This window comes from Pinus tabuliformis, chromosome 9 (assembly GCF_031772625.1).
Source record: "Pinus tabuliformis cultivar Carrire ecotype Pingquan chromosome 9, CPIR1, whole genome shotgun sequence".
NCBI lineage: Eukaryota > Viridiplantae > Streptophyta > Pinopsida > Pinales > Pinaceae > Pinus > Pinus tabuliformis.
The window spans coordinates 1,341,313,582-1,341,326,714 of NC_142307.1; the positions used below are offsets into that span (position 1 = coordinate 1,341,313,582).

The following is a 13,133-nucleotide window of genomic DNA, read 5'->3' on the forward strand; positions in this document are numbered from 1 at the left end:
AGTTTTCAAGAAGCCGTACAACACCAGGTATGGGTGGGCCATGGTAGAAGAGTACAATTCTATCATGACAAATGATGTCTGGGAAATTGTACCAAGACCAAAGAACAGATCAGTTGTAGGTTCGAGATGGATCTACAAGATCAAGTATGCTGCAGATGGTAGCGTAGATAAGTACAAGGCTAGGTTTGTCGCAAAAGGATATGCGCAAAAGGAAGGAATAGACTATGAGGAAACCTTTGCCCCAGTAGCTCGATATACCTCTATTAGATCCATTATATCCCTTGCAGCATATATGGGATGGGGGATTCGCCAAATGGATGTCAAGACAATGTTCTTGAATGGGGTGATAGAAGAAGAGGTATATATCGAACAACTAGAAGGTTTTGAAACACATGAAAAGAGAACTCATGTGTGCAGGTTGAAGAAAGCCTTGTACGGGCTAAAACAAGCACCCAGAGCTTGGTATGGTCGAATTGACAACGACTTACAGCAGTTGGGATTCATCAAGAGTGATGCTGATCCCAATCTTTATTATCTTCTGGTAGAAGGTGAGCTGTTGATTCTGATATTGTATGTGGATGATCTATTTTTGACAGGATCATCCAGACTCATAGAGGATTGTAAGAAGAACCTAGAAACTGAGTTTGGTATGAAGGATTTGGGGATAATGCACTATTTTCTGGGATTGGAAGTTTGGCAGTAGGATGGTGAGATCTTCCTTGGCCAAGGAAGATATGCATCAGAAATTCTGAAAAGGTTCAGAATGCAGGATTGTCGACCTATGGCTACACCTATGATTACCAATTGGAAGAAAATAGATTCTTCGGGAGACAAGGAAGTGGACCCCACCTTATACAAACAACTCATTGGGTCACTTATGTATCTGGTCAACACTAGGCTAGACTTGTGTTATGCTGTCAACACCCTTGGTCAGTTCATGGTGGAACCAAAAAGGGCACATTGGGCAGCGACAAAGCACATTCTCAAGTATGTGCGTGGAACAGTAAATTTTGGATTAAGGTACATCAAGGGCAATGATATTGAATTGAGTGGATTCACTGATGCAGATTGAGAAGGAAGTTTAGTAAACAGGAAAAGTACCACTGGTTATTGCTTCGGTATTGGATTTGGGATGACCTCTTGGTGTAGTAAGAAGCATAAGTCTGTAGCTCCGAGCTTTGCTGAAGCTGAGTATATGGTAGCTAGCAAAGCAACATGTGAAGCTATATGGCTCAGGAAACTGCTTGTAAATCTATTTAGGAGAAGGATGGAAGCGACAAGGATATTTTGTGATAATCAGACTTGTATCAAGCTCTATGAAAATCTAGTATTTCATGATCGCTCCAAAGACATCGATATTCCGTGTCACTTTATCAGAGACTATGTTCAATGTGGAGCGGTACAATTGGAGTACAGTCCCATAGGAAATCAGGTGGCAGACATACTCACCAAGGCTCTAGGAAGAGCCAAGTTTTTTCAATTTCGAGAACAGATGGGTATGTTGGAAAATCCCTTTCAATAGAATGATGCAACATTTGAGAGGGAGCTGTTGTATAGATGCAACAATGGCAGTGTCATGGGCAGCAATACAGTAGCACAGTGTTGGTGGCAGCAGCAGTGCAGAAAGGAGATGCTTTAGAAACAAAGCAGCATGAAGGTAGACATTGTTGCTAGAGCACTTTCCTCGCTAAGAGGGAGTGTTAGTTTCTGGTAGCATCGGAAGTGCTCTAGCCTTGAAAATTGGAGGAGAAGTTAAGGCACATGAGTTCTAAAGAACCCAGAAACCGTTTGGTGAAATTCCACCCGGATTGTATTTTATTAAAATAATTAATATTTTTAATGGAGTTCCTAAGTCTAAACTTAGGGAAATTAAAATATTAATGGGTATTAATCAAAATATGGGTGAGAATGATCTAGAAGGCAAATCAATTCATGTTTTAATCTTAGCCATTGATTAGAGACTTAATCTCGGCCGTTGAAGACTCAATAGGAAAAGTATAAAATGGAGGCTTGGGGTTCATTTGGAAACACACACAGAGAGATTGAGGAAATTGATTTTTTGAGGTGAGAAGTTCTCAAGAGGAAAATCGATTGGGGAGATCTTGCAGCTGAGGGGCAGAGAGAATCCGAGAAGGACTTTCCGGAAAATACAGAACAGAGAGGCGGAGAGAGCTTGCAGAGAAGCAACACAGTAGCCGGGAGCGCTGATGCTGGGCCAGTCTGGGCCCACGTAGCCCTGACGCAGAGCCAGAAGGGCCAACTCAGAGCAGAAAAGCTGCCTGTCATGCAGAATCCAAAACTGCCGGAACAACCAGAACTACCGGGAACTGCCGAAACTATCGGGAACTGTCGGGAACTGCCAGAACAACCGGGAGAGTCGACGCAGAGGGCAGAGAAGGTGACGTAGGGTTGACGTAGAGCCAACGCAGAAATAGCCAGGGTTAGCCAGTCTTGTGCCGGATTAGCCGGAATTCTGCCAGGTGAAGTGAGGTAAAACTCACTTAGATTTTCCGCCAATATTTTCTTTGTAAAGGGTTGTTAGATGAGCATTCTAGATTGTATTCATATATTTACTGCTAATAATAAGAATCCTTAGATATGTTGCACCGGTTTTCCCACATTGGGTTTTTTCGGGGACGATTGTCCAAAAACAAGTGTGTCAATGTGATTGTTCATATGATGATGTTTCTCTTGCCGTTTAATTTTCAGTTCTAGTTTGTGAAGTCTGCAATTGAATTTATTTTGGTATTTATTGAGGTATTGGTAAATAACTCATCATAAATAAGTAGGAGAAATAAATAAATTATTGCAGCAAATTTTCACAAATCTGACTCTTTTGGCATTGGAAACCTCCACCGGAATACTTCCTCACTCCTCTGTCAACTGCTACTCGATCTCTGGCTCGAATCGTCTCGCTGAATCACTTTGCTACTCGAAAATCGATCCGCCTAAATCACTCAGTTTCTGCTCTAGTATGTTCTTCATCTACCCATCGACTTCTTCTTATAATCTTCTGTTGGACCTCCAACGGCCAAAACTAAATCTTAATCGACGGCTAAGATTATTTCCCAATCGATCCGTGTGAGTTTTTAGATGATTCACACCTTATCTCAATTAATTTTGATTAATTAACCCCTTTTCCTAAGTTTAGACTTAGAGAATATTTAAAAATAGGCTAATAATCTAATTGAGACACTTCTAGGTGGAATTTCCAGAAACGATTTCAGGGTTATGGAGAACTTCTATGTTTTAGCCTCTCCACACAGTTTCAAGACAAGAACGCCTCCAATGCTACAAAAACTAATAGTCTAGAGCTTAAATGCACCATAAATAGGTGTGATAAGGAGCATTTTTAACCACTGAATCAAGCAATTTTGGATCTGTTCTATGAGTCTTTAGCAAAAGAATAGAGGAACAAAACAAGGGTTCACATCTTCTGAACAAAGAGGGGCAAGCCGAGTTTTGTTGGAGGGCAAGCCGAGGTTTGTTGAAAGGCATGTTGAGTTTTGTTGAGGAGACTGAGTTTAGCTAAGGATGTCGAGTCTTGTTAAAAGCCAAGGTTAAATTCTGTTGAATGCTAGGCTGTTATGGAAGGGCTGCAAGATGTAATTTCTCTATATTTTCTTGTATTTTTTTCTATGTTTTTATCTTTGTTCAAGGCCAAGCCAGGTCTATCTAGGCAGTAGGCCTATAGGACAGCTTAAAGAGAAGTGACAATAGAATTATAAGGACTGTAAAGGCCAATTAAGTGTTGGTACAACAAGTGCAATGTTGGATGTAAATTGCCAGGTGGGCAGATTTATTTTTGACTAGACTAGAAGCCTAAATATTGACAATTGAACAATGAATAACAGAGTGCTAGATTGAATTGAATTGCAAAAGAGGAGTGTTGTCATCTATAAAACAGGTTTGAGTCTAAACAACTGTGAGTTGGTGCTTACTAAGGATTGGTGTCCTCATCTTCATGACATGTTGGAGCCTGCAATTTTTTGTAAGCTGCTGCTTACAGAGGATTGGTGTCCTCACAAGTGGTTGTAATAAATTAAGGACTATTTGAAAAACTGATGTGGAGTGCCTCTCGCTCTAGTCCACTGTGGGGATATCTCAGTTAGCTATCACTAACTCCTAGTTGACTTGTCCCAATGCCACCTCAACTCCTGTCCATGCATGTGACCTCTGACAACTCTAGAGATCCTTCAGTTAATCCATGTGCTTTTCTTGACACCTTCATGACAGCTGTGCATCTAGATCTTGTCACTTGTCCATCCTAGATGCTGCCAAATGTCAACTCCCGAGTCTGGCACGTGTCATTCATGCAGGGCTACTACTAAAAATAATAAATTGTTCGTATTCCTCAAATATCATACTCATTAGACTCAGATTTGCATGAGGAGTCGAAATATGCTGTCATAATTGCCATGCAAAGATGACTAAAAATAGAAGTACCACGCATGTTGATGAAATCATTCATTGGACTCGGTTTACAGTGGGGAGTTCGAATATGTAGCCAGATTTGATGTGCAAAACATGCTAAGGATAGACCTGTCTTGCTTATTGCTCGAAAGTAGCTCATCAGAATTGTGAGCTTACAAGGATCTCAAATATATCATCGCAACTGACATGCAAGACTCCGAATTGAAATTGTCACTGCAATTGTCATGCATGTAACCTCGAGAAGTCTCATTGTAATCCTGAAATCGTAAGCTAAATCACCGTGTTCGTGTTCGAGTTCGGCAACTTTGAAGTTCGAATGAAGTTCGACACTTAAAATTTTGGCGATAAAGTTCGGCATTAAATTCGTCATACTAGAAATTTGATATATATATATATATATAAATTTTAAAGTTTCAAATAGAAAGCACCTTGCAATATTTCATTATCATGCAGCACAGGAGTTCCTAGAATATATATTGCATCAAGAAGAAAGCACATGAACATTAAATTAATTGTGTGTTAAAGGATATCTCAGAAATCTCAAATTGAACTGGAAAACTACATCTTACAAAATGACTAACAATTCTCAAATCAAAGATTAGTGATATCAATCTTGTTCAGAAACTAATACCAAAATAAGAAAATGAGAATAAAAATAGCTCCTAGTAGTCCTATTTCCTTTGTGAAACATTGAATGCCATTTGAATATTTCTTCTTGAAAGAAAATGTCATTTTTAACAAACACAAAGTACAACAAAAACGCTGCAGCAAGAAGATCACATATCACCATTGTACAGGGGTAGTGGTAGCGGACATCTGAAATAGCACTTGCAGGGGAAATTTATAATAGTGAATTAGGACCTATATAAACCTCTCTGAGGACTCTGTTTCCATTGGTGATCCTCAGGCGTGGAAGGAACCATTACTTGAGATCAGTCGCATCTGTAAATTATGTTATGGAAGGGTTAAATTGGATGGAAGTCTGAAGGCTTGCTAATTGTGCATGTGGATTAATTCTTATTGCGGGATTCATAAGATTGTTGTTCTTGCATAAAAAAATTGTTACGAGATTTGTTACGGGATTTGGTTTAAGTAAGTGAAGGAACTGCTATCTGATGTCAAGAGTCGATACTCGAGCGTAGATGCAGGCGGTGCTGCCACAAGGGTCGAGAGTGAAGTGTGCATTGTGAGGCTGCGAGTGCGAAGTTTAGGGTTTTGATTTTTATAATTTTTTTTATTATCAACCACCAAAACAACTCGAACTGAATTTCGAATTTAATCGAAATTTTAAATTTTATTCGTGATCGTGTTTGGGTTTGGGTTTGAATCCAGTTGAAGTTCAGGTTTGCCTTGATGTTCGGCAAACCAAATCGAACAAATTCGGCGAACTTCGAATTTGAAAGATTTTGTTCGCCAAACATGGTGACTTAACTCATAAGTGTTGATTTGGGGTAACATCGGATGTGCTCTAGCCATGAAAATTGGTGGAGAGGCTAAAGCACATGAGATCTCCAAGACCCAGAAATGGTTTGGACAGATTGTAACCGGTTTGGGAGATATTAAAATAATTAATATTTTTAATAGAGTTCCTAAGTCTAAATTTAGGAAAAATAAAATATTAATGGGTATTATAATATAAAACTCGGTTAGAAGGTTCCAAAAGTCATGGATCAAGCCAAATCTAAGCTTAGCCGTTGATTAGAGATTTAATCTCGGCCATTGAAGGACCAACTAGAAAAGTATAAGAGGAGGCTTGAGGGTCAGTTGGAGAACACACCAGAGTGATCAGTCATTCGTTTTGCTAGAGCGGGGTTTGCTAAGCAAAGTCGAATCAGTGATCAACGACGAGTGGCAATGAGTATTGGACAGAGAGGCAAAGACAGTGCCAAGAGACCAGTGCAAAGGCAGAGAGTGAGAAGCAACAACCAGAGCAGGCCACGCAGAGCCCAGAAGAGACAACGCAGAGGCCAGAGGGATTGGGTCATCCACGCAAAGAGCAGTTGGAGTGACGTAGAGGGTCCTAGAGGTTGCGCAGTGCCTCAGAGGGTTGACGCAGAGGCCAGAAGGGCCAGTGCAGTGCTTCAAAGTTCAGAGTCGCTGGAGAGGGTTTCGTGGGACAGGTTTTCTGAATACTTGTTTTCGAATAGAGAGGTATTGCTGCCAGTTATTTTTCTTTATCGGGTGAGCCAGTTTGGCACCCAGTTGTACTCAAGGAAACACTGAATAATAATAAATCCTCATAATAGTTGCATCGGTTTTCCCGCATTGGGTTTTTCCAGGGACATTTGTCCAAAAATAATGGTGTCACTTGTGTGTTTGTTTTCTGTCAGCTGATGATTTGTAGATGTTGAGACTGTATTGTGTTTATTTCGTTATTTATATGTTTTAAATAACTTGTTCGAATTTAACAGGTAGAAGAAATAAACCAGAAGAATACAGAATAAATTTCTAATGGATAGACTTAGAAATTTCAATATGGTATCAGAGCGTGGTTGCAGATCACAGGAGAGCTGAAGGCATCAGCTAAGCAGAGCATTTGCAATAGAATCAGCTCTTCTGAGTGACAAAAGTTGATCCTTGCAGAAGTGACATAAGAAGGGTTGACGCAGAGGGACTGCATCATCAGTCCGGGCTAGAGAGAGGCCAGCGCAGAGGCTGAGGAGGGCAGAGAGAGGCTCACGCAGAGACCAGGAGGGTTGACGCAGTTGGCTGAGGGAGCTGTTTTGCCAGTGCCGGGATTGCGTAGAGCCTAGAGGCTCAATCCTTCAGTTGCTGGGGCATAGGAAGCTATGGGCAGTTTGCAGGAGCGAAGCTAGTGGGGTACTGTGGTCAGAACTCATAACAGTACCTAATAGGGAAAAACCAAGGTAGAGGGAGTTGCTATCGAGGCGGCTTTCTAGCCAAGGAATTCGGATCAGTGTTGCAGGTGCACAAAAGATCGGAGAGGTGCTACTTGATGTTTGGTAGGAGGATTTCCAGAAGGGAAATCAAGACTCAGAGGGAGTCTAGCAGAGAACTTCCAGGCGGGAAGTAGAGAGACTCAGTAGGAGTCGAAAGGAGAACTTCCAGAGGGAAGTGGAGAGATTCGGAGGAGTCGACAGAAGAGCAGAGAGATGGCCGTGAATGGGCTGAGGGATTAGGACAGGCTGGACGGGGCGTCTAACTTTGTGGTCTGGAAGGCCAGGATCCTATCCATTCTAGATAGACATCGCATCAAGGGCTTCGCCTTGAGAACAATGGCTATCCCAGTTGAGTCAACAACTAATGAGAAGTATGAGGAGGCAATGACTAAGGCAAAATGCATCATCCTTGATGGGGTCAAGAATCATGTGGTCCAACATATTGCCGAGAAGGAGACGACAAAGAAAATGTGGGACACCTTGAAGACGTTGTACTAACATACTTCAGTGCAGAGGAAGATGTTACTTGAGAATCAGCTGCGGTCATACCAGATGCAGAAGGGGGAGCAGATAGATCACTTCCTCGGTCGGTTAAAGGAGATCTGGGACCAACTAACTTCCATAGGGGCCACGCCGGATGAGGAAATGATGGTAAGGACCGCACTTAATGCAGTCTCCGAGGAGTGGGAGACATTTGTCTAGAGCATACTGGGCAGGGCGGATCTTCCAGATTGGGAAGAATTGTGGGCGGCTCTTTGTCAAGAGGAGATCAGGCAGTTGAGCAAGGCGGGAAGTAGCAGCAAAGGAGTCCAGATCAAGAAGGAAGAGGAAGAGGATGTAGCTCTGGCATCTGCAGGAAAGCAGGAGAAGAGGAAGAAGGACCTCTCCAAGGTCAAGTGCTTCCACTGTGGGGAACTGGGTCATTATGCGAACCAGTGTCCGAGGAAGAAGAACAAGGGAGAGGCGTCTGACTCTAAGGCAGCGCCAATGAAGGCGGAGAAGGAAGTCGAGGAGGATGACGATTGTGCCATGAGTGCTCATGTACCTCTAGAGAAGAGGTGGGGAGACATCGAGCTGTAGTTAGGAGGACTACAGGCGATGAGGGGCAGGATCCTTGAGGTACCCAACCTCTTGGATTATACCTTGCTACAGGAGCCCCGAAGAGAGAGTAGCAGGACTGGTGGATGTGGGTAGAGACGGATGTGGATGAAGTGACAGAGGGTGCTACAGTGCAGGAGTCCCCAGGTAGCGCGAGGCTAGCATGCTACAACAGTGCAGGATGGCACATAGAGGTTTGCAGCGGTGCGAGATGCAAGGAGTTGTTGCAGCAACGTAGAGGGAGCTTCAACATCGAGAGTGTTTCTAGCCTGACAGGGATGTCAGAAGTTGTGTGGATCAGTTACTTACTTCTCAGTAACTGAGTTGCAGTGTAGTAGCACGATGCAACATGATGAGAGGGGATGCAGTGCAGATGCAGTGTCGTGAGGATGGACCACCAGTGCAGGATGCAGAGGGAGCTGCTATACGGATGCAGCAGTGGCAGTGGCAGGGCCATGGGTAGCAGCGCAGAGGATGTTGGGCGGGAAGGCCTAGCATCAACACAGGTACCGATGCCGAATAATCAGGGTGATGCTCAGTGTGGAGTATTACTAGAGCACAGTCCTCGCTAAGAGGGAGTGCTGATTTGGGGTAGCATCGGATGTGCTCTAGCCATGAAAATTGGTGGAGAGGTTAAAGCACATGAGATCTCGAAGACCCAGAAATGTTTTGGACATATTGTACCCGGTTTGGGAGATATTAAAATAATTAATATTTTTAATGGAGTTCCTAAGTGTAAACTTAGGAAAAATAAAATGTTAATGGGTATTAATATAAAACTGGGTTACAAGGTTCCAAAAGTCATGGATCGAGCCAAATCTAATCTTAGTCGTTGATTAGAGATTTAATCTCGGCTGTTGAAGGACCAATGAGAAAAGTATAAGAGGAGGCTTAAGGGTCAGTTGGAGAACACACTAGAGTGATCAATCATTTGTTTTGCTAGAGCGGGGTTTGCTAAGCAAAGTCGAATCAATGATCAACAACGAGGGGCAATGAATACTGGACAAAGAGGCAGAGACAGTGCCAAGAGACCAGCGCAGAGGCAGAGAGTGAGAAGCAGCAACCAGAGCAGGCCATGCAGAGCCCAGCAGAGACAACGCAGAGGCCAGAGGGATTGCGTCATCCACGCAGAGAGCAACTGGAGTGACGTAGAGGGTCCCAGAGGCTGCGTAGTGCCTCAGAGGGTTGACGCAGAGGGGTTTGGGGCTGATGTAGAGGCCAGAAGGGCCAGCACAGTGCTTCAGAGTCGCTGGAGAGGGTTTCGTGGGACAGGTTTTCTGAATACCTGTTTTCGAATAGAGAGGTATTGCTGCCAGTTATTTTTCTCTGTCGGGTGAGCCAGTTTGGCACCCAGTTGTACTCAAGGAAATACTGCATAATAATAAACCCTCAGAATAGCTGCACCAGTTTTCCCGCATTGGGTTTTTCCGGGGACATTTGTCCAAAAATAACGGTGTCACTTGTGTGTTTGTTTTCTTTCAGCTGATGATTTGTAGATGTTGAGACTGTATTGTGTTTATTTCGTTATTTATATGTTTTAAATAACTTGTTCGAATTTAACAAGTAGAAGAAATAAACCAGAAGAATACAGAATAAATTTCTAATGGATAGAATTAGAAATTTCAACAATAAATACTCTGAATATGTAATCAACACTGCCATGCAAGCCTCTGAACATAGTCTCCTAAAAGGTAGGAGAACTGCTATAAATAGCAACTCTGTCCATTCTTTGTGCAACAACTGTGTTTGAGTAAAGGAACGCACTAAATCCATACTGCAACCAATCTTTTTGGGAACCAACTCCCAGCTTAAGCAAAGTTGTATCTGAATATGTCTTTGAACCTCCAGGGCGATGAAGTGTGTTGGTCATTAATCCTCTAAATATGCAAGGGGGTAAATTTAGTGGTTAACAGCTCCCCAAGCAAGCAGTGTCCTCCATGTAGCCAGCTATAGAATGTCATTAAGTTATCTTAAGATTTCCAACTCCCAAAGGAACATTGTCATGCAAGCACTCAATTGAGGTCCAGCAACCACTGAGTAAGGCATCTCCATTGTGCAGGTCCATTGCGGATTATCACCAATGTGAAAATCGATCATGGACCGTCAAGGGGCTGGTCATACACCATGTGCCCCAAATATCATGAAGCACCCCCAAACATGGTGTAAACACTTTCGTAGTAACCCCAAAAGCTAACATCTAGTACTCTTTACTTGCTTTAGTTTTTAATAGCTTTGCATTATGCTAGTGAATGGTATGTTGTCATCCTTGTTTCCAACACACTGCTTTTTTGGTCCTCATGCAACTGTTTTGACACCAATGTTTTTGGCACTTAGTTTCTTTTCAACAGTGTTTTCTTCTTGAATGCTGCTGTGACATTGGCCAAACTGGCCTTCTTGGTTTGCATCATCAATGTCACCTGGTTATCTGAGGATTTACAGATCGTTTTGCCAGTCCTGCTAAGTTGTTGGCTTGCCTTATGTAAGGTCAGTTTTTATTTGCCCTGAAGATATTTGAAACTCTCCTCTTTATTTCATATTGGGTTTGTCTTTTCATAACTTGTTATTTCTACATTCGGGTTGGGACATACAAGAATGGAACAGGGGCCATGTTGCTAAAATTCGATGGGTGCATGACTGGTGATTGATTATGGCTACAGTACTTTCAAGTGAGACCTTGGATAAAGTTAGTTTTTTTTAATCAAACAAAAAAGTTAGGATTTATACTAATCTATAGCCCTTGTTCTAGAGTGCTTTAAATGACACGCCATAATAGTAATTTATACTATTAAGAATAGTACAGGACCTACTTTACATTGTCAAAGGCATGGCAAAAGAGAAAGTTCATGCATGCTATCTGAATGAAACAACTGAACTGTCATCATTCTGTCAAATAAACAGCAGTTATAATGAATATTTCTTTTAGATTTTGTCGTTGGCACTAATTCATTATCACAGTCTTAGTTCTGGTTCCATTGGTGGAAATCGTTTCAGTGGGTTCTTATTTGTGAGAGAATATCTGTTCTTTGCAGATGGACAAAAGACAGTGGAAGGAAGATGTGCTCTTGGGAATTACAAAAGGTATGTACAATTTCTGGCACAATTTTCTATTGTAAGGGAAACTCTTGTCTTTTAAGGTATTGAAAATTGAACCTCCATTAGAGCTACATTGGAGCAGATGCACTGACTGTCACAAGGGAGGGGTCATAACAGCAGAGGTTATTGTGGGAAAGGGTCAGGTTTTCTAGGGTTGCAGTCTGTCAGAAATTGTAGTTGACACTCGATGACATGATTGAAAGAAAACATGTGGCTAGTGCTATAAAAGTTCCTTGAATTGAAATCTAGGCTTTCATTTAAGTTGCTTAGCAGTCTCCATTTCCCAAATCTGGATTTAGATGTCATAGTTTCATCTTTTGCATTGCGGGCTATTCCAATGTAAGAGTAGCACATGGAAACTCACTTGGGAACAGTATAAATGTGAAAAAGGAAGTAAATAGGCAAATTCAGTAGTATGTAATTGTTATAGGCAAATTACAAGGAAGAATGTAATTTACCTGAGATAATATACAAGACAAGAGATGATGTGTGATCCTCAAACTGTGATGTGGTGCCTCCTATAGCATACCCACAAGGTATTATCCGACATTAAACACCTCATAGACTGCTCTACAATTTTTAACCATAATGATCTCAACATGCACATTTGACTTGTTTATATAGAGCTGAATTGGGCGTCATTACCCATGGCCATCATCAACACGACTTCCGTACCCATTTATTATCCACTACTTCAGTTTTAGAGAAATTTGGAAATTGCAAGGATTTTTAATCTATAACATTGAGCAAATATAACTTTTGGGTATGAAGTTAAAAGCATGTCATATGGCCCATGATTCTTGGGTGCTACCAAAATATCTGCACACTATAAATCTAGGCATCACAAATTGCTTGGTAGTTATGCTAATAAGCTTTGAAGAGGGTGAGGTTACAAGTGTTACTGAATTTACAATTAATCATCAACATATTTTGACAATTTGGCTTGTTTTTTTAACTTCTGTTAATCATTCAATTTTGCTCCTTGCAAATTTGGAGTGTTAATGACTAGCACATTTCATCAAGTTGGAGGTTTAGAGACATGCAAATGCAGTTTTGCTTGGTCTGGGGGTTGGTTTCTAGGGAGACTGGTTGCAGTATGGGTTTAGTGATGATTCAAAGATAATTTTACACAAATTAGAGAGAGTTACTATTTTTAGCAGGTCCCCCACCTTTTAGGAGATAGAGTTCAGGGCAACGAGCAAAGTTCGTATACTCATAGGAATGCTTTGATACCAATGTAACGAACAAAATTCATACACTGCAATAATCTTCAGAATACTTCGAAGATAAATACATCCAATGTAGGACAAGTAATTATATATAAGAATATTTGAATACAAGTGAGTTGATTACAAATGAGGGTGAGGGTCTGCTTGTATACCTAGGCAAGTAAACCTTCACAAATGGTCATGTCCTTATAGACATGCCTCTTCAATACTATTCACTAATTAATTAATCATTATTACAATTATCATCATTGTTTATATTTATATTATTTTTATATATATTTTATTCATAACATTGCCTTTCTGTTCAGTAAGCTTTGTCCTCAAAGCTTACTGATGAAAAAGCTTGATCATTTTTTCTGTTTCGAATGTCTTCTCATCT

At 41.4% G+C, this 13,133-nt stretch overlaps 1 protein-coding gene across 5 annotated transcripts in view; it reads left to right on the forward strand.

The window, feature by feature from the left end:
- Nucleotides 1-13,133, forward strand: part of LOC149153480 (uncharacterized) — a 421,588-nt gene that overhangs the window by 62,996 nt on the left and 345,459 nt on the right. For all 5 annotated transcript variants that reach the window (XR_016262822.1, XM_089440521.1, XM_089440522.1 and 2 more), the window contains exon 4: nt 11,462-11,510. Coding sequence is in view for 4 of the 5 variants with exons in the window: in XM_089440521.1 (XP_089296647.1) it covers nt 11,462-11,510 (49 nt within the window). In the remaining variant the exon portion in view is untranslated. The remainder of the gene's footprint in view (nt 1-11,461; nt 11,511-13,133) is intronic.